This window comes from Leptinotarsa decemlineata, unplaced genomic scaffold, assembly GCF_025532065.1.
Source record: "Leptinotarsa decemlineata unplaced genomic scaffold, Ldec_3_MD MMD2_tig00000505_RagTag_RagTag, whole genome shotgun sequence".
Taxonomy (NCBI): domain Eukaryota; kingdom Metazoa; phylum Arthropoda; class Insecta; order Coleoptera; family Chrysomelidae; genus Leptinotarsa; species Leptinotarsa decemlineata.
In genome coordinates this window covers 15524045-15545727 of record NW_027412549.1, presented here as the reverse complement: position 1 = coordinate 15545727, position 21683 = coordinate 15524045, and the positions used below count along the sequence as shown (strand labels likewise).

Below are 21683 nucleotides of genomic sequence, written 5' to 3'. Positions count from 1 at the left end.
AGGAGAAAAGCAAGGTGCATACTTTTCGTTGGACCACTCTGTATATCCATAGAGTCACAGTCAGAAATGGACAAGTATTGGGGACACGTGATATTAAAACATTTTTCAAACCCACCAGGAAGATACACCAAAGACTCAGGACGACTCAAGACAAAAGAGATCCACTTTCAGCAGCAGGGGTCTATCGCATACCATGCACTTGTGGGATATACCTCTCGGCAATACCAAAAGATCCATGGAAACAAGGCAGAAGGAGCACCAAAGAAACTGCAGACTAGGCCGCCTATTTTGAGGCTAAAGACATATCGTACTATAAAATGGTATCGATAAATTGAATAACCGCTATAATCGCCCTCGAAGGCAAATATATTGAATAATAAAATAAAATTTTAAAAAATTAATCCCAACTTATATCAAGTAGTCGTCGTTATCCCTGGAAACTGCTTCCTGTAAATGCCTTCGTATTGAACTTCCTCGCAAATAAACATATTTGCCCCCAATTCAAAATTCGGTAGCGTTAATTTCTTGACATATTATTTTAACTACCAGCCCTCGTAGTATATTGACTCCTGAGGCTATTCGCGAGATATTCATAGACCTCATTCTCACTAATTTTGTTCGAGAAGTGAGAGACCGAAAGGAGTTTAGAGAGCTTAGCGAACGTTAATGTTTGAGCAGTTCGTCACATTACCGAGAAACAAACACTTAATTTGAGTTCGTGCCACAGACGGTGTGAATACTGTAGTTTCCACGAAGTATTTCACATGTCTTTATCGCAGAAGTTATCAACAAGTCATAAGTAGGGTAAATGGTTATTAAAGACACCTGGACTGAGTTACTTACGAGGTTTGTTCGAAAGATAAGGTGAATGTTCAAACTTCACGGGCTGCGTACATTCGATTAGCGATTTTTCTAGTTAGTACACTCGACTCGAGCATGTTCACAGTTTCAGCTGTTTAGCATGTTCAGTTTGTTGGTGAGAGGGATAAAAGTTAAAAGTGTTTTTCGTGTTCGCGATTTTCCGCCATCGAAAAAAGTGATTCAAAAAATGTACGTCAGAATTTGTGTCAAAAATGGAATCAAGTGTTCAAAATACTTGAAATGTTGACAGTGGCATACGGTGATTGTACTCCGAGTCGAGAAGATGTGAATGACGACGCTTGCCCTGGACGTTCCATCACATCAACAATATTGAGAAAGTGAAAAAAAATTGTTATGGATAATCGTCGAATCACTATCATAGAAGTTGCTGAGAATATCGGCATATCGGTTGGCTCATGCCAGGAATTTTTGTAGAAATTTTGGGCATGACGCTTGTGGCAGCGAAGTTAATTTCGGAATTCGGAAACCAAAGTCCAACCGTTCCAATAGAAGAGCGCAGAAGAGCCACTACTAAAAAAAAGCACAAGTTCGATCGAATGTCAAGGTCGTACTACCTGTTTTCCTCGATTATCGTGGCGTAACGCATCAGGAGTTCCATTATTTCGAAGATATGCGCTGCTTGCGAGAAGCAATACGTTATCATGCCTCGGCCACCGTATTCGCCAGATTTGGTTCCCCAACGACTATTTCCAGTTCCCAACATTGAAGGGACCCATTAAAAGACGGCGTTTTGCGATGGTTGCCTGTAATTTTTTAGTTTTTCGAACAACATTTTATCTAATAGACGAGAAACCAGCCTTAAATCTTCTAGCAGAGTATTAATTTGCTCATTTTTTTGTGACAGTTCACTGTATTGGTTAATACTTATTTGTAAGCAGTTTTCTTCAAAAAACGTTTAGTTCAAATTACATTAAGTTCATCCAACACTCACATAAAATTAGTCATGATATGAAGTAGTCAAATAACGGAATGCAGCCTTAACGACAGATGTCGAGTTGCTAAAAATATCAATGCAATATGTACAGATTTATTATCGCTTCTCTGAGACACTCTAAAATTTCATTGCTAACCCTGGTCCGTCTGTTTACATTCAATTACGTCAAATATGTCTCTTCGCAGTCGATAACAAAATTTCGTATATAAAACACATGTCGTTAATTACTGTGCGACTTTTCAAGATCAGCACATTTGTTTCTCTGATATTAATGTTGGAATGTTCACTTCTCTATCAAAGTTTTATGCATACATTTTGAAGAACTTGCTTTTATAGTCTCGGCCTTATTAAACGGTTTTATTTAGTTCATCCCGTTTGTTTGTGTCAAATTTAGTAATTAAAGTTTGACCCCTTTCCTTTTGACAGAATCTGATATTTGGTATAGTTCAAGTAAACGATATAGTGCCCGCTACCTTCCAGCAGTTCCCTTTTAATAAAATAGTTAGAGAGCTAACTCTTCTTATCAAATTTTGGAAAATTATTTTCACGCCTGATGCTTTGTTTCCCCAAATCTCGATGAGATTGAAAACACTAAAATAGGGAGGAAGTCTCAGTATCCATACTTTTCAGCAATACTCTCAAGGGCATGCACTTTTTCAAATGTTTTTGTCTGTAAAACTTCAAGTAGTTGGTTTTTGGTATAGTTATCTTAAAAATAAAAATTGTTATCCATTATAAAACTTTGTATTTCATTTTTTCTCGAATTTTTATTCGGTAGGTACTTTGCTGAGCTATCGCGAATGATAGAAAGCATTATCAAGAACTATTACACTATTCGCATCCAAATTTTGGATCAATGTGTTTTCAAACCATTCCTCGAAAATATTAGCTTCCATGTTCTTATAATAGTCAACATTGCAGTCCTCAAGTTTTTTCCACATAATTTCAATTTCAGAACCCATCCTTTACTTCCTCCGCAATGCACAATGATTAGTAGCGATCCTTTTGTTTGCAGGCATGTTAGGCGTACACATTCTCGAACCATCAATCCACCCTTTCGTAACTGTGTCGTCAGTGTCATACCAAGTTTCGTCCAAGTAGAAAATTTGCCGTTGTTCTTGTCTATATTTAGTTATTTGTTCTAAGTATTTGTTATGCAATTCCACTATTCTTCTGCTTTCCATAACTGCTTGAAGTTTGTTTATTATTTTAAATCGAAATCCTAGTTTCTTTTATCCAATTCTGAAGAGTTTTGTCACAGCAATTTACGTTACGGCCGGAAGTATTCAATTTCTTCCTTATGATTTCAATTGTAGGAATTTCATTGCTTTTGTAACAGTCGTATATTTTTTTTAATGATTGTATTAGATGAACATCTAAAGGTTTTGGAAATCCTGCATCAAATCGCGTTTTGCGTTCATAAGATTTATTTTTGACTATTTTAAGTACAGTTGAGAAAGAAATTTCGGCCAAATCTGATGTTGCTTGTAATAGTTTTTTCCCTCGAAACCAAACTTGATATATTTTCGAATTTCAACACTCAAATCGCGATCAGTTCCTGAACTGAACATTGACAACACGACTCTTCTAACCATCCTCAAATTCTATTGGTCACCGTGACATGACTTCAAATTTAACTTTATGACTCCTCAGCTAATCATAAAACTAGGTTTGTAAAAATTATCCAATACGAACCGCCAATTCTTCAGTCCACGTGGAGTGGTTCGTAGCGGCATTATTTCTTTGTATTGGTTTTTTTGCCTTTAAGTTCGCCGATAGATTTAAGAATTACTATATCGGTTTCTTCGACTATACACACATTTAGTTGTGGTGACAATACGATTTAATAAATTCTGTATTATTGTAAATCTAAAATGGCCGCAGCTACGAAATGACGAATTACATATTTTTCACAGCTACCTCAATATGGGTATCAAATGACGGGGATTGACTAGTTGAAATGTAGTAAACTTTGAAAAAGATGCAAACTCAAAATGACCGCAGTTTCAAAATGGCGGTTTACATATTTTTTCACAAGTACCTCAATATGGGTAACAAATGATAGAGCTTGACTAGTTGAATGGCAGTACACTTTGAACAGGGTGCAAATTCAAGATGGCCGCAGCTACAAAATGGCGGATTACATATTTCTTCACAAGAACCTCAATATGGGTAACACATGACAGAGCTTGACTAGTTGAATGGCAGTACACTTTGAACAGGGTGCAAATTCAAGATGGCCGCAGCTACAAAATGGCGGATTACATATTTTTTCACAAGTACCTCAATATGGGTAACACATGATAGAGCTTGACTAGTTGAATGGCAGTACACTTTGAACAGGGTGCAAATTCAAGATGGCCACAGCTACAAAATGGCGGATTACATATTTTTTCACAACTATCTCGATATGGGTATCAAATGATATGGTTTGACTAGTACTGTAGTAGTACACTATGAACAAGATGCACATTCAATACATCTAAACAAAGAACTTTGTTGACTCAGAATCGGTACGCCCAACGATTTCGTCAGTTTTTAATCGAATCAATACCGTAGATAGCTGAGGAGAGTGGTGTGACGACTGCTACCTAGAACGTTCCGAATTATTTCTAAGTTTTGGTACATTATCTACATCATTATTATCTTTTTTTTTTTTCAATAAAACTGTTCAACATAAAACAATTTTTTTACTTATTTTATTTTCACGAAATTTGGCCCGAGATGATTGAATCAATAGAGATTTTACCAGTGACCACATAACAATATCAGTATAGAGTGTAGGGTTTTTCCTACAACTTGGCGTGTATCTTTTGGTTTTGGCTCATCTGGGTTTTTCCACTGGAACGATTAGATTTTTTTTCGATGTCATAACATAACCATATATTCATGATTCGTCCACCAATTATAAGCCTTTTGAACAAATCTGAGTCGTCGTTGACGTCATTCAACAGTTTCTGGAAGATGTTCATGCAACGGTTTTTTGTTTAAAATTCAGCAATTTCGTTGCCAAACGCTTTATGCTAAAAATTTACGAAAAAAAAAATGCCGATATGCCGGCATCCTCAGCAACTTCATTGGTTTTTAATGTGGTGGTGCGTTCTTATTCACATTGTCTCGACCTTCTGTGAAATGCACTTGTAAACATTTTTCTGACTCAGAGTGCAATCACCGTATGCCACTGTCAAGATTCCAAGTCTTTTTGAGCACTTGATTTAATTTTTCGAACAAAGTTTGATGCAAATTCTTTGATACGTTTTATTCGATATTAAGCAGAAAATCACCGAACACGCAAAATATTCAAATGTTATGCCTCTCACCAACAAACTAAACATACCAACATAAAAAAACAATAGAATATATTCATCTTATTTTTTGAACAGACCTCGTACAATAGCTTGAAAATCTTATGGTAAACTACATCAGTTTATATCAGAGGTAAATTTCGAAACAATTCATTTAGCTTTCATAGAGTAAAAAAAAATTATCCAATACTTTTCAAATCGAGCAGAATTGCCATTTTGAAATCAAAATACAAAGACATTTCTAATCAACTTTACATTTGAATCATCTCGTATGAAAAGAATTTTTAATGTCTCAATTTGACGTTATAAAAAGCAAATAAGATCATCCGTCTTCATTTAAACTTCTCGGAAAATTGATTTTTCTAATGGATCTGACATTTGCCAAACCGTCATCAATTTGATTCATGGGGATGATCATTTCAAATGTCAGGAGGAAATGGAAAATTGAAAAGCGCATTACAAAATGCACTGAATGTTTACCGAACAAGGTAAACATTTCCCATTAAAACATCCTGTTATTAATCGAAAAATATACTTGAATTTTTTGAAATAAAACACACGACTTCGGCCGTCAACAATTCATATCAACACATCAATTAGATAGGAAAGTTCCTGTTTGTCCAACAGAGCGTATTATTTCGGTTAGTGTGGGATACCCACATGATTAGCAAATAGTGGAAATAAGTACTGTAAACAAAAACATTAGTCCATTTTATTCCAGTTGATTATATCTAGTAATCGATTTTCTGCTGTATGTTTTTCCTGCGTACTTATTGCCTTTAGGCATTATTGAAAAATTACAAGGTGTCTCATGTTTATCAAAATTGTGATTACTGAAAACTGTAAATATTTCTTTGCACATAAATATTGTTGTTCCTCGAACCTGACTATTCGCTACACTATTATCAATTCGAACGTCAAACAATACGAATTTTTAGTTGGATATCACAAAGTGACGCTGTTGCTTCGAATTCATTTTTTTCAAGGAACTGATGAATAACCATAGAGTAGATAATAAAACATCGGCAATTGCAATGAACTCATGAATTCTTTATCAATAGAACAATTATTGGATATCTTTGGAAAAGTAGGGTTTTGACTTTCTACTTCTCCATCTTGATAAAAAAAATGTGGCAGTCTTCCAAAGAAAGGAACGTAGCAGTCAATTTCAAAAAATTATCCCTATACAAAGATGTGTAGATCATGCAAAGAAGTAACTTTCAGACACAAACTGGAAGAAAAAGCTCTCCTGAAACAACTACTTTCATACAAACATTGAATTACACGATAGAAACGAATACTTTTATATGAACGCTGAATTATACGTAAAACATTTTTCTCTATTCCGTTCATATTCCAAACATTGATAATTGAATCGAATCAGATATCATTCACAGGAGTTCTACACAACATAATTGATGAAAGAATTAACATTTCATTTACATGGAACACTGTCAACCTCACTGCTAGACATTGCCGTAAGACACTCGCCTTATCGGCTCTTCCGTAGCAAATACGGATAACATTATAGAGTAAATTTTTTGAATTTGATTGCTTCCTTTCTTTCTTTGGAAAATTTCCGCATTTTTTTGTATCAAAATAGAGAAGTAGAAAGCCAAAAATTGTCTATCCCTTTCAATTTATTGGATATCGGAAAGGGGGTTTTCTGACACATCATTTTGAAGCTCCTGACGAATACTTCACAACTCCAGAATATGAAGTCAATATCTTCATCTACTACAAAATGGCGGAACATTTAATAATTTCTTGGAGACATACACATTAATATCGATATTTCTAGAAATATTCCTTTTTATCTAGTCTAGCTTTTTTGTAACATTTTTCAGCCCTGTCCAAAAATTACGACCGAAATGTCATTCGATTCGTATTTTTGCCTAGAAAGTTTAGGGAAAGGTCCGAAAACGCGCCGATAAAAATATTACAAAAGTTATAAACAATTGAGTGAAAAAAAAATGGGGCTTTAGTTTTTTCTTAATATCTCGGAAAATTTTCAAAATTTTCGAAATTTGAAAAAAGATTTGAAAAGATCGATGAATTTGCGTAAAAAAAGTCCCGACTCCCGAAACTGTATCTCGATTATTTATAATTTTTACAGAGCCCAGAAAATAGAGCCAAAAGCGGGTAGTCTGGCTTCCGCGCGCTTTTCGTCACTCTAACATAAAAACAAAAAAAAAAACATTCAAACATATTAAATGTAAATATTAAGGAATGAAAAAATTCATGTAATGTTGGGTTACATCAATAAACAATAATCCGCAGTCAAAAATTTTTTATCCCAATTTGAACGTTAATTATAAATTTGTTAATTGATAACTTTTTCTGAATTGAAAGTTAATATAAAAATCCCTATAATTATTAAACTAAAACCCTGGCATTTTTTCCTTTGGTGAAGTTACATTATTTATGCCAATGGAGATTGGGAAAAAATTTGTTAATTAACAATTGAATAACTATTTGAAAAATGGTGATAAAACTTTTTTTCCACGGGACTCGATTCATTCAAGTGTTAAGAAGATACTAGATTTTCATAAAATTTTCAAGATGACATTTTATGTTATAAAAAAATTATTTCTTTTGATAAACTCTCTTCAGCGACAGCGCGCTTATGCCGTAACAGCCGCGCAGAACCCTATTTTCAACGTCAAATTAAAATTATAAATAATAGAGATAGAGGGAGTCGAGACTATTTTATCGGAAATTTCCTCCTCTTTAACGAGCTTTTTTTAAAATTTCTTGAATATTAATAATTTTTGAGTTATTAACGAAAAACTAAATACCATTTTTTTAAATCTTATTTTGTTAATAACAATTGCAATTTTTTACCTGCACCAAAATCCTTCAAAAACATTTTTCTAGAGGTGATTTCGAATCGAATGAGCCATCGCTCATATTTTTAGGACCTTTATCTCTATTTTTCATGTTTTTGAACTTGTTGGTTACTTGTTTTTGGTCAACAGCTCGCGCGGCACCCACATTGAACAGAGCTATGTCATAGTCAAATGCTCATGCAATATAAAGCCACCACGTTCTTTAATATCTTCACAATGTCAGCTAACTCACCCAACTTCACTTTTCGATCATTCAAAACGATTTTGAGGTTTTTATGTTTTTTGGTGCTACTGCCTCATTTGGACGTCCATTGCGTTCTGCACCATTGGTATCTCTAAGATCACGTTTGAAGTAAGCAAACCAATGTTTAATTGTTGTATCTAATGAAGCGGTGTCCTATAACGCTTTCCAATCCATTGCTTTGCTTACACAGTATTTTCCCATCAAAAAGCAGTGCAAAATTAAAACAAGAAATTGTTTTTGATCCACTGTTTCGAAAATAACAAAAGTAATGTCATTCTTAGCACAATAACTCACAAACTTATGAGTAGAATATCATGAAATTTCAATAATTTTCTTATGAAGGGTAGTACTAACTGAAAAAGCTGTGAATGCAATTAGAGGAGCGCCATCTATGTGTTAGGCCCGATACTTTTCAGCCCATGTAGTACATTGCTCTAAAATTACCTTAGAAAAATGTACTTATTAAAATACGGTAGAAAAAACTCCTGAAAAAAAAATAGAGTACTAGAAAAATATTATTTCCAACGGTTTTGTTGGGTTTTTTCTTGAAGCGGGTACAAAGTTACAGCAAGAAAACCGTTTCTGTCACTTTCTTTCAGTTTAGGAACCGAATCGATAGTTGCGAGAGTGAGAAAATTATTTTTAGTGAAAGCTACTTCAAATGAAAAATGCAAAATAGCCCACCAAATCACTGAGAATAACAGACAAAACTTGTGTGGGAAATCAGATCACTAATAATTACTACCGAAATCTTAAATAATGTTCGAATATTTCCACAACCACAACCAACATCTTCGATCGCATACAACTAAGCTAATTCTGCATACAAACTAGCAAACTGGAAATCGTTCAACAAATAAATAACCACTCTCGCTCATTCGGTTCAACATTTTCAAGAAAAAAACTTACCGAGTGGGAAGACGACAGACTCCTAGTAGGCCGGTGGTAACGAACTTTCTTGAGGTAGACGGTATAGAGGGCGCCATCCGCTTTCTCCTCGCCCCACAATCGCCAGGTGGGCTGCTGGAAAAAAATAAACAGATTGTAGAAGATTCATCAACAGTTACACCTTCTGTATAATGAATAATGATCGTTCAAATAATGACCAATCAAAAATGGCAGGTGCTCGGTTAGTTGTTTATCGGTCATCTCCGCTGGAGAGAAGAAGGATCGTTGATTTATTAAATTTCAACGGGAATTAAATGATCCATCTCAAAATGACACCGCGTTTACAAATAATAAAATTTATTCAAAACACCAACAAAATGACAAACAGAAAAATAACAGTGTAACCTCATAGGGAGGAGAATGAGAAATAGCATTAGTTCCCGGTCGAAATCCCAGAATAGTGGTGAGGAATCAACACTGGCAATTATTGACGACGTCATAAATATATTCACAAAAGATCAACCACTTGGGCCCTTGTCTTAATACACGTAAATCCTGAAAATGAGTACCTACTCGAAACATCCCAAGTGACGCCTGTCGTTCTAAATATCCATACAGAGTGGTCAAAACGAAAAGTATGCACCTTGCTTTTCTCCTTTTTTTGTAACTCAACTTGAGGGGGACACATTTTAGATGTATTTTTTTACCTGTGCCTTCAACCCCCTAGCGAGGGTGAGTAACAACCCTAGAATTTTAAATAGAAAGTGGGGTTGAGTGATATATCATTTGAAAGGACACAAAATTATCTTTCTAATGATACCTAATTTGTTGTATTTCACTCAAACATGTAGGTATTATGAAGAAAAACAACTACAACCCAGTACTTTGAAATGTGTTATTGATTTAGTAGAATCCTACTTCAGCAAATGCTGAAAATGTGACCCATTTGCTTCCATACAATAATACAGATTTTGTTCAAATCTATTCCTAACATTCTGTAGCATATCAGGAGTTATACTTCTGCACTCTGCTGTAATTCGTTGGCGAAGATCTTCTATGGACTCGGGCTGCGTAGCAAAACATTTATTTTTCAAGTGTCCCCAAAGGAAAAAGTCTAAAGGCGATAAATCAGGTGACCTGGCATGCCATTCGATGGGGCCTCTCCTTCCAATCCACCGTCCAAGAAACCGGTCATCTAAAAACTCTCTTACCGAAGCAACATAGTGAGGAGGTGCTCCATCTTGCTGGAAATGAAGCCGATCATCATTATGATTTTGGTCATTTTCAATTATTTCTGTTATGAGAGGATCAATTGTATCTTCAAGCATGTTCAGGTAGACCTCACCAGTTAAATTCCCAGGAATGAAAAGTTGCCCTTCAATATGACTACCTAATATGCCACACCAGACATTGATTTTTTGAGGGTACTGGGTATGGACCTCTCGGAATAAGTGTGGGTTACTGTCATCCCAGTAACGGCAATTATGCCTATACAGCTCCATTAAAAAAAACGTATTCTCATCGGAAAAGCACGTGTTGAATGATAGGTGCGGATCATCAATTAGTAGCTGGCTCAGTTGTTTACAAAATTGCAGCCTTCTATCAGGATCATCTTCATTGAATTCCTGTACTAATTTAATTTTGTACGGATGAAATTTATAGGCTTTGAATATCCGTATTATGGATGAACGGGAGACACCTGGGGCTGCAGCAAGCTGACGGGTACTTTGACTATGATCCAATTCAACATGTCCCAAAACAGCCACTCCTCTGCTTCATTTCTGATCGGTTTCCGTGGCTGGTGTTTCACATTACAGACAGATCCGGTATCGACAAACTTTTGGACTAACTTGGCAACGTACGAATCATTCACATTTTTCCCGGGATGACTATTATTAAAGAGGCGAGCAGTAAGTCTAGCACAACTATCATGTTGATAATAAAGTTTAACAATTTCAACTCGTTCAGGAATAGAATAAACCATTTTTATAGTAAAGTCGAAATAATTTCAAAAGCAACCGAACTGAATCAATGAACATTTGCCTGAATTCTTTTTGTACACTTATCTGCTGTTGTTATTTGAACCAAAAAACGCACGAGAGAAATTGAGGAATGTAGTATTGATAAAAATGCCGTTTTTTCCGCATTTTCATTAACACCAAAAATATCGAGTAAATGTTCTTGCTTTTTTTATAACTATTCAAGTAAATACAACAAATCAGGTATCATTGGAGAGAGAATTTTGTGCCCTTTCAAATGATATATCACTCGACCCCACTCTCCATTTAAAATTTTAGGGTTGTTACTCACCCTCGCCAGGGGGTTGAAGGCACAGGTAGAAAAATACATCTAAAATGTGTACCCCTCAAAAGCAAAATTGACCTGTCCGAGCATTTTTGCGTTAAGTTACAAAAAAAGGAGAAAAGCAAGGTGCATACTTTTCGTTGGACCACTCTATATGTTTTTCGGCAATACATTTCCGGTTCGTGAGATGAGAGGCTTTCAATGATATGCGATGAAAAAAATACAAAAAATCTGAGCAAAAATTAAAATAAAAGAATTAACATAAAAAACTCAAGAAGATGGATATTTTGTACGACTACTCGACAACAGAGTTATGAAAAGTTAATTTCCTAACAAGAATTTATAATACAAACATCACAGGCGTTTTTCTCGTTTTCGGAAAATATTTCGCATGTTCATAAAGTAAAATGTTATTTTTAGCCCATTAAAATATTCTTTCAATTCGTTAATTGTCGCTAGCTTTTAAAAACCACTCATTTCAAATATTTCCATAGAGTAAAGATGCCTCAAGTCTGGTGATCTAAGTGGCCACTTCAAGGTCCCCGTCTGCCAAATTCATTGGTTTGGTTAAGGATGCCTAGCAGGCATCGTAAGAAGGTGCATTGCCTTACTGAAAACTAAACGAATTTTCAGCAAGAGCGATATGTCCACTTATCTTCAATTTATAGCCTAGCTCAGTACCTGTTTCTAGATTCTAGCATTTAGATGACAAAGGTACCATTCGACTTCTCATTTCGACTTCTCTAAAAGTTAGGATGTTTTTAATACACTAACAAAAATATATTACTCTCGTTCCACAATGAGAACAGTCTTGAAAGTTGTTTGATTCTTCGAGTTGTCTTCAACTATAATTAAATTCCAAATTGTGAGCTATGTATCATTGAGCAGAAAGATGATATATAGGATTTTGATCCTGATAGATGAGACAATTTTATATTTTGAAAAAAGATTCAGCATTCATTCAAAGTTGTTTAGTTGAACAATATAATATATTTATTATCTTTCTATTACTTCCATGACACACATTTATGATTTATCTTTGATGATGAATGATATATTTATAGAGATGTGTCACTCTAGGTTTTATACTGTGTTCAACGTAGTAACAATAATAATAATTTATTTTCCATTAGACAATACAAAAATTGTATAATTGTCGTCGTAAGACCACATTAAAAATCAAAAGGGAAATACCTTATACAGTGCATTTTTTTAAATGTCCCCCCCTTTTATTTTTTGAACGGGTCAACTTGAGAACTTGAAATTTGGCATAATGAAATTAATGCATGAATACTTTATTTTGAAGTGAAATTGACAGATGAAACTCTCAAGATGGCGACTGGGCGCCATCTGGGAACAAAAAATTAAATGGAAAGGGGGTCATTTTCATTTCTATGTAAAACCAACCTCTAAAGCTAGTTCGATGAAATCTTTTTTTTTTTCAAAGGTATTGTTGAATTCAATCTACTTCCTCGTGAAATCAAAGAATCTTCGTCCATAAAATTGATTGAAACAAAATTGAAAGAATATGTGACAAACTGAACATTATAAATGTGTATGTATATTTATATGTATGTGTGTGTATATGTTTATATGTATGTATATGTGTATATATGTATAAAATAGATGGTTCCTGTGTGGGTTCATTATGATATTATATTGTATATGTAGGTATATATCTGTGTGTGTATATTTATGTATATGTTAATGTATATGTATATACAGTGTGTCCAAGATAAGGATCCTAAGCATGGGAATCTCAGTACCTGTTGGAGATACAGCTTAGGTTAAATTAGGAAAAAGTTGTGTTCTTTAAAGCTTATTTACATGCCGTTTAGAAACTTGAAGAATTATCATGGCCTGCTGAGATATTTGGGAAAAACGAGAATTTGACAATATCAATATTATTTTTTTCTGACTTTATTTGAAAAGATATCAAAAAACGAATAACACTTTTTCATTGGCACTTTTAAGGTACTACACGATGGTATTTTTAGATTTTATATCCGACGTTTCGTTTTCAAGAAACCATCATCAACTTTATTTTTTTATATGACCCGAAACAAAAGTACACCCTGTATCTGATTCCATTTTTTATTACGAATTCAACGATGTATCACATGCCATTGTTTTCTTTTTAGTTTAAAGGAAAATTACATATTTTCTATTTTTAAAAAATTCTTGAAGTAGGCGTTGCAAACAAATGCTTTGACGTAAATACCTGTCACCGAGCCTGTCAAATATTATTTATTTACACGATAAAATAGTAATTGTCGTTGTTGTTAGCCTGTTTTTCGAGTTGTTGTTTTTAGAGTTATTGTTACTGTTGTCATTATTATTGTTGAATAGATAATATTGTGTTATTATCGTCGAATATGCCGGGTGAGCATTATAGCCATGAAGAAAAGTTTTACATGCTAACGTGCTACATTTTGTGCCACAAAAATACTGTAAATACAGCAGCAATGTATCTTAATACATATCCAGAAAGAAAGCAGCCCTGTAAGTCCATTTTCTTAGAGCTGGCTCGAAATTTAAAAGAATATATTTAAAAAGCCTGTTTTATCTCAAAAAAAGGAATCTTCAGAAGAAGCCCAAAATAATGTTTTACAAGCAGTTGTTGAGAACCCTGAAATATCAACTAGGCAAATCGAAAATAATGTAGGAGTAGCCAAATCCACAGCTCAATTTATTTTGCGTAAAAATAGATATCACCCCTATAAATTTAGGATTTGCCAAGGACTTAAACCAGGGGATTTCGAACGGCGCCGAAATTTTTGCGAATGGTATACACGCGCGTGTGAAGAAGATTATAATTTCCCTTCAAAAATAATATGGTCCGATGAAAGTATGGTCACTAATAATGGTATCTTCAACCGCCGCAATACGCATTACTGGGCTCAGCAAAATCCGCGTGTTAAGAAAATATCAAGACATCAAGAACGTTTTGGGTTTAATATGTGGTGTGCAATTTTAGGAACTAAAATACTAGGTCCGTTTTTTTACTATAATTCTTTGACCGCCGAACGATACCATCATTTATTGCAAAACTATGTAGAAGACTGTTTAGATGATTTACCTCTGGCACAGGTCAATAACTGTTGGTTTCAACAAGACGGTGCTCCTGCACATAATTCTAGACAAGTTCGAGAGTATCTGTCGCAGCGATTTCCTGGAAGGTGGATTGGAACCTTTAGTGAAGTGTCTTGGCCAGCGCGATCCCCTGACTTAACTCCTCTGGACTTCTTCATATGGGGTTTTGTTAAAAACCGGGTTTACCAACATTCTTTTGAAACTGAACAGCAGTTACGAGAATGTGTAACTGTCGCATTTAACAGTATTACACACAGTATTATTTTAAGTTCTACAGTTAGAAGATCATACTTATGTTTGGAAAATAACGGAAACCTGTTTGAACACCTCCTTTGAATTAAATAAAAAATGCGTTAATTTCTTTGTTGTTTTCATTACTTTAAAAAAATCATTATTAACCTACTTAAAAATACATTTCAAAAATATAAAAAATGCAATTTTCCCTCAAACTAAAAAGAAAACAATGGCATGTGTTACATCGTTGAATTCGTAATAAAAAATGGAATCAGATACATGGTGTACTTTTTTTCGGGCTATTTAAAAAAATAAAGTTGATGATGGTTTTTTGAAAACGAAACGTCGGATATAAAAACTAAAAATACCATCGTGTAGTACCTTGAAAGTGCCAATGAAAAAAGTGTTATTCGTTTTTTGATATCTTTTCAAATAAAGTCAGAAAAAAATAAAATTGATATTGTCAAATTCTCGTTTTTCCCAAATATCTCAGCAGGCCATGATAATTCTTCAAGTTTCTAAACGGCATGTAAATAAGCTTTAAAGAACACAACTTTTTCCTAATTTAACCTAAGCTGTATCTCCAACAGGTACTGAGATTCCCATGCTTAGGATCCTTATCTTGAACACACTGAATAGATATGTGTAAAAATTTTGGCATGTTCCATACTATTCTTTTATTTTTTATATTTTCTGTAAACTGTATTTTTTTATATTTTCTTTATACATTGTAATCTGATTATCCGATAATAAATAAAGCATTCATTCATTCATTCTTGTGACACATCTTTTTGAAGCTCCTGACAAATGCTTAACAACCCTAAAATATAATGTAATTATCTTCAACTACTACAACTACCTTTTGCTTCAAATATCCCCATAAAAAGGTCCAAAGGCGAGCGGGCTGGCCATTCTGTAGGACCTTGACGGCCAATCCAACGACCGGGTAAAGTAATATCCAAATAATTTTTTACTTGTCTTCAGTAATGTGAAAGTGATCCATCTTGTTAGAACAGAATGACCATATAGAATTCATTAGGATTCGCTTCGACGATTTCAGTGATGAGAGGGTCAATAGTAGTTTCCAGCATATTCAAATACAGTTCCCCTGTTAAATTTTGATCAATAAATAGAGGTCCCACAATATGGTTTCCCAATATTCCTGCCCAAACGTTAATTTTTTCTGGATCTTGGGTATGTGTTTTCCGGAAAACGTGAGGGTTGCTGTCACTCCAATAACGGCAATTTTGTCTGTGAACATTACCATTTGAAAAAAATGTGCATTCGTTACTAAAACAAATATGGTGGAGATAGGTAGGATGCCTTGCAATGGTTTCCGTCATGATTTCGCAGAATTCTGTTCTTCGATCAGGGTCATCTTTCAGTCATCCTCTTCAAAAAACTCCACACAGTAGAAGGAGACACCTCACAAACATTCGCGTCGGAATAAGTAGACTGTACAGTTCTACCTAGTAAAACCGAAAACTTAATGAGAATATTCTAACTGAACAATGATGTTCATTGTCGTATTGACATTTTTTGTCGTTTTTATAAACAAAAAATAACTTAACAAACCTTATCGGGTTGTTGAAATCCCAAATTTAAATTTTTTGAGTTGACCCGTTTCAAAAAATAAAAGGGGGAGGGACATTAAAGAAATGCACTGTATAAAAAATGTTTGTACACGAGTACACATAATAACTTATATGTACAATAACATTTTGTTTTTGTAAATATTCTTCAACGGAGTAGAAGCTTTCATTCAATAGATATTTTTTCGGAGCTTTCTCGAAACTGTATAAGGTTTCGCATCTTTTTATGTCGTTTAGAATAGAAATAAACACTATGGGAGCCATTGCTTTATTTGAATTGTGTTACTGAGAAGTATACAAAAATCATTTTTAGTAGTGAAGTTTTCAGGAAAAAACTGTCTGTTTTCGTTCCAAATTGATGAAATTCAACTTTTCCTCCAAAACAGTTAATTCGAACAGCTCAACACCTACCATTAAGTGACAACAAATCAGATTACAAATTAATCATTATTCAATATATCTCTGTCCATTAACTGATGTTTAAACGCAATACAACTGCTATTGGCATTAATACATTTTCAATGTAACCGCTAATCACTCAATTTGGATTTCGTTCCCAAATGGTTTTGATCCTCATTCAATAACGACAGAGTAAAATGAAAGCGAGAAATAGGTCATTCTAAACATCGAAGCAAGTTATGCACACAATCTGGTTGGAACTGTTAACCCACTTAGTCTGAAATGTTACACTACAGTTTGAACATCGTTCAGACGCAAATGTTAAGATGATGTTAACTGAGAAATATGTAACTCGAGAGTTTTCGAGGTTGTGTGTTAATACAAACAAATCGGGAGCAATCAAGAGGCCTTATCGACGTTCTTTGTTTCCTTCTTTTCTAAAAGCAATTTCGGCTTAACGTGATCGGCTAAAACTGTACAAGTTGACCAGAAAAAAATAATTTTCAAAAAATATAAATATATTCTTCGAAGGTCATTATTTGAGGAGTAGGCAATGTTACTTGCTGTTGTTTTTTGGGTACTTAAACTTCCACGAACTGAAAAATGAACAAAGCTGAATCAATAGAGGATCTACTGAACTATAATAAAGAACACATTGAAAAGTTCACTTCGTAATATAAACCACAGAAAACGCATTATCCATTGATATAGCTTTATTTTTCAGACTTTGGAGGTTGAATGCTCGAAAAACAGCATGAAACAATTAAATCATTTCTAAAAAATTTTTGTGTTATTTTGTTGCAGCAAAGTACGAGGTTCGAAAAAAGAACGTGAATATTCATTTTTCTCAAAAAATGTTTATTTAGGATCAATGTGTTTTCAAAGCATTTCTCGAAAATATTAGCTTCCATGTTCTTATGATAGTCAACATTGCAATCCTGAAGTTTTCTCCACATAATTTCAAAAAATTCGAAACCCATCCTTTACTTCCTCCGCAATGCACAATAATTAGTCGCAACCTTTGTTCGCAGGCATGTTAGGCGTACACATTATCGAACCATCAGTCCACCCTTTCGTAACTATGTCGTGAGTGTCATACTAAGTTTCGTCCAAATAGAAAATTTGCCGTTGTTTTTGTCTATAATAATAATAATAATAGTAATGTTTATTCACAAATATACCATTATATACATTTGATAGAGAATTTAGTTGAATAACATAAATATAACAGATAATAACAATATAAATATCACATAAATAATAATAATAATAACAATTGAAATATTACATTTTCACAATGACATGTTGAAACGTCTCGATCATAAAATAAAAAGTATTGAAATATACACACATCGGAAAAATCTAGGGATATTTTTAAAAATTGCAATAATTTTTTTTTTAGATCGCTTTAGAGAAAAAAAAGTTGACGGGTGATTATAAAACGAATGTTACTTACAACAAAATTTATTGAATGGTCAAAAATACTGAGTGCGCATATAAGCAAAACTAAAAAAAAATATGGCTCTTCTTTGGCACCCCGAAAAAAATCATAATACAAAAAAAATTGGAATCAGTACAAAAGATGGCCTCCACGCTAGTTTATTACGGCCCTACATCTATCGTACATCGACAAAATGAGATTGTCAATGTCTTGTTGAGGTACATTTGCCCATTCAGCGATTAAAAGCTCTCTCAATTGAAACGTTGTGTGAATGTTCCCCATATGCGGAGTAATTCTTCGTTGAAGCATGTCCCACACATGCTCGATAGGATTCAGGTCCGGTGATTGTGCTGGCCATGGCAATACATCAACTCCTTCGTTGGTGAGCCAGTCAGTCATTAGACGCGCGACATGTGGACGAGCATTATCGTGCATTAGGTGGAAGTTTTCACCAACAGCACCAGCAAACGGACGGACGATAGGTAGAAGAATGGTGTTGAGGTACTGTCGAGCTGTGAGGGAGCGATTTGGAGAAACGAGATCGGTTCTGCCGCCGATCATGATTCCGCCCCATAGCATTACTGTACCACCTCTGTATGTGTGGACTCCCCGGACGTGTCTCAAACGTTCATTATTTCCAGGTCGTCTCCACAGTCTAACTCGACGAGAATCTGGATGAAATCCAAATCTGGATTCATTTGTAAACAAAACTGTGTCCCAATCATTTGCATCCCAGTTTTGATGTTCTTGACACCACTCTAATCTTCTACCGCGATTGCCTCTCGACAAAGGTGGACATCTAAGTGACCTTCTGTTGTGGAGATGTGCTTCATGCAGTCGAGTTCTGACAGTATCACGACCAATGGTTACCTGGTGCGTCTGCTGCAACACGTTAACCAACTCAGGTGCTGTGATTGTCGGTTGTCTTCTTGCGGTTAAGACCAAAAATCGATTTTGAACTGCAGTTGTAGCGCGTCCTCGCCCTGGATGTTGTTCGGCTGGACTGCCAGTTTCACGGAAACGCCGCCACAATCGACTGATAACACTTTGGGAGACCCCCAAACGAAGAGCTACATCATTTTGTCGCATGCCACCTTGAAGAAGCCCTACAGCTCTATTCATCTCAGCCAATGGTAAGTGATGGCGTTCCATGTTAAAGCACAATATTTCCAGTTTAATTGCTGAGCAAGAACTGCATAGAATGTACAAACTTGACACTTTCAGATTATTAATTTTAGTCGAAAACCTACAGTTTGTAAAAAAACTTGATAAAAGGTTAGTTACCGTTTTTGCAAGCTTTGTTCAACCCATAGAAATCTACAGGGTGGTCGATTGTACCAATTTATTCGAAATTAAACGACCTCATGCATTTATTTTTATGATATTTAGTATGTTATAAAAATATCCCTAGACTTTTCCGATGTGTGTATATTAATCAGTTTTTAATAATCAAATTGGATGGAGAAGGTGTAATTAGATCCAAACTAAAATTTTTACAAAAGAATCAACATTCGAACAGAACGAATGAAACCGGGGTACATAGAAAATATCCTATATATTTGTGTACTAATTTTGCTGTAAGATGTTATTTTTCAATTTTTTCAATTATTTGGTGGATCGCCCTCCGGTTCCTCTGATATACATATGTTTTCAACTCTCTTTTGAATTTCGATATCGATTGTTGAATAAATTATTTCATCAGGAAGAGTATTGAAAGCCCTTAAACCAAAAATTGATGACTTTTCTGGCCTACTGACTTGCTCATTATCGGTTGGACAAATTTGTTTTTTCCTCTGGTAAGATACGTATGATCCAGATTGAGAAGGTCAATTTTTTTTGGAATACTGCAATATTCAGCTGTTCAAAGTATATTTGTCTCAGATCAAACGTTTTTGTTTCTTTATATACTTGATCACTGGAGTATCTACTTTTTTTATTCAGGATGATTTTCAAGAATCTTCTTTAAGATACTTCCAGTGCATCAATGTGTGTTCTTGACACCCCGTCCCATCCGAAAATGCCGTATTTCAAGTGCGGTTCGACAAAACTTTTGTACAAAATGATTTTTTGATGTTAGTCCAAGTACTCTGACATATATAAAATATATCGCAACTTTTTCAATAGATAGCTGATCCCACCGAAGATGTGAATCTATGATGATTCCTAAATATTTGATTTTTTCTTTTTTTTTCTATATTTTTCTATATTTTTTCTATATTTAGTCTATATTTAGTTATTTGTTCTAAGTATTTGTTACGAAATTGCACTATTCTTCTGCTTTCCATAACTGCTTGACTTTTTTTATCATTTTAAATATAAATCCTATTTTCTTTATCCAATTCTGAAGAGTTTCGTCCAAAGACGCCACATTTTAAACAGATAACATGACTTCAAATTTCATTTTATGACTCTTCAGCCAATCATAAAACTCGGTTAGTAAAAATCATCCAATACGAACTGCCAAGTCTACAGCGGTGGATTAAAACTGTTTTAATCTTCCTCTTTGAAGATGATCACTTGGTGATCGAAACACGTGTCGAGGTGTTAAAAATAACGATTTGGTGTTGGGAAAAAATCCAGTAATATTTACTTTCATCTCGTGTTGATAGTTCAATTTTTTTGTTGTTGCTTGTATTTTATTTCATTGTAACTTCAGTTTTTTTGCAATCAATTTATATCATATTAGACAATGCAAGTCCGAACTAATGAAATGCACCAATAAACATTGTCAGCACCTTCACACATACGTATGAACTATGGAAAAATCTAGTAATTTTTTTTAATAATAATAATAATGTTTATTTATCAAAAAATTACAATATTGAATACATAAGTTTATACCAGCAGTGCTTGAGAGCTGCATAAATAAACAATGACATCACTGAAGAAACAATCGCAATATTGCTCCTTGTGCGTGATATAGCCTCTAGAAGAGATTAAAAAAATGACAAAAAAAACATTCATGTAGCACATAATACAATATTTAAAATATCACAATGATTGGTTGTCAGTTTCATGCAAGATATTACATGATATAAAATATCACAGTCGAGTCGGTAAAAAAGTCACATCCAGATCAAGTGAATAACACGATCGGTTTGAAATCTCAGTGAACATAATATACACATATCACATTACAAATTATCTAAATATCACCAATAGATGGTTAACAGTTTTATGCAAGGTATCACATGAGATAAATATCACAGTCGGTAAAAAGTCACATTTAATGAATAAAACAAGTCTTATCCATGGTTAGCCAGAGCACCCTAACCAAATGAGCAATTCCTTTCAAATAATATAAGAGAAAAGCTGGAGAAGCTGGAAGAGGAACTGATGTAGAATATTAAGGATGGAAATGCGTATTTTGATTTTTTTTTTGCGAAAAATACTTCACGACGTAACTAATCGTAGTGAACTATAAAGCTTAACTTTCTACACGTGTATACAGTTCTCTATTACAATTTTTATATTTTGTAGGATGTGGAGTGTACTCCAGATCACTAAGCCTAAGGATT

The 21683-nt window shown here is 34.4% G+C and overlaps 1 protein-coding gene across 8 annotated transcripts in view; it reads right to left on the bottom strand.

Annotated features, from left to right (window-relative positions):
• Window positions 1–21683, bottom strand: part of Rgl (Ral guanine nucleotide dissociation stimulator-like) — a 159580-nt gene that overhangs the window by 22833 nt on the left and 115064 nt on the right. For 4 of the 8 annotated variants that reach the window (XM_074174068.1, XM_074174066.1, XM_074174062.1 and 1 more), the window contains exon 2: window positions 9124–9237. In XM_074174068.1, the coding sequence (XP_074030169.1) occupies window positions 9124–9237 (114 nt within the window). The remainder of the gene's footprint in view (window positions 1–9123; window positions 9238–21683) is intronic. The other 4 variants (XM_074174069.1, XM_074174067.1, XM_074174063.1 and 1 more) reach the window with 1 other exon arrangement.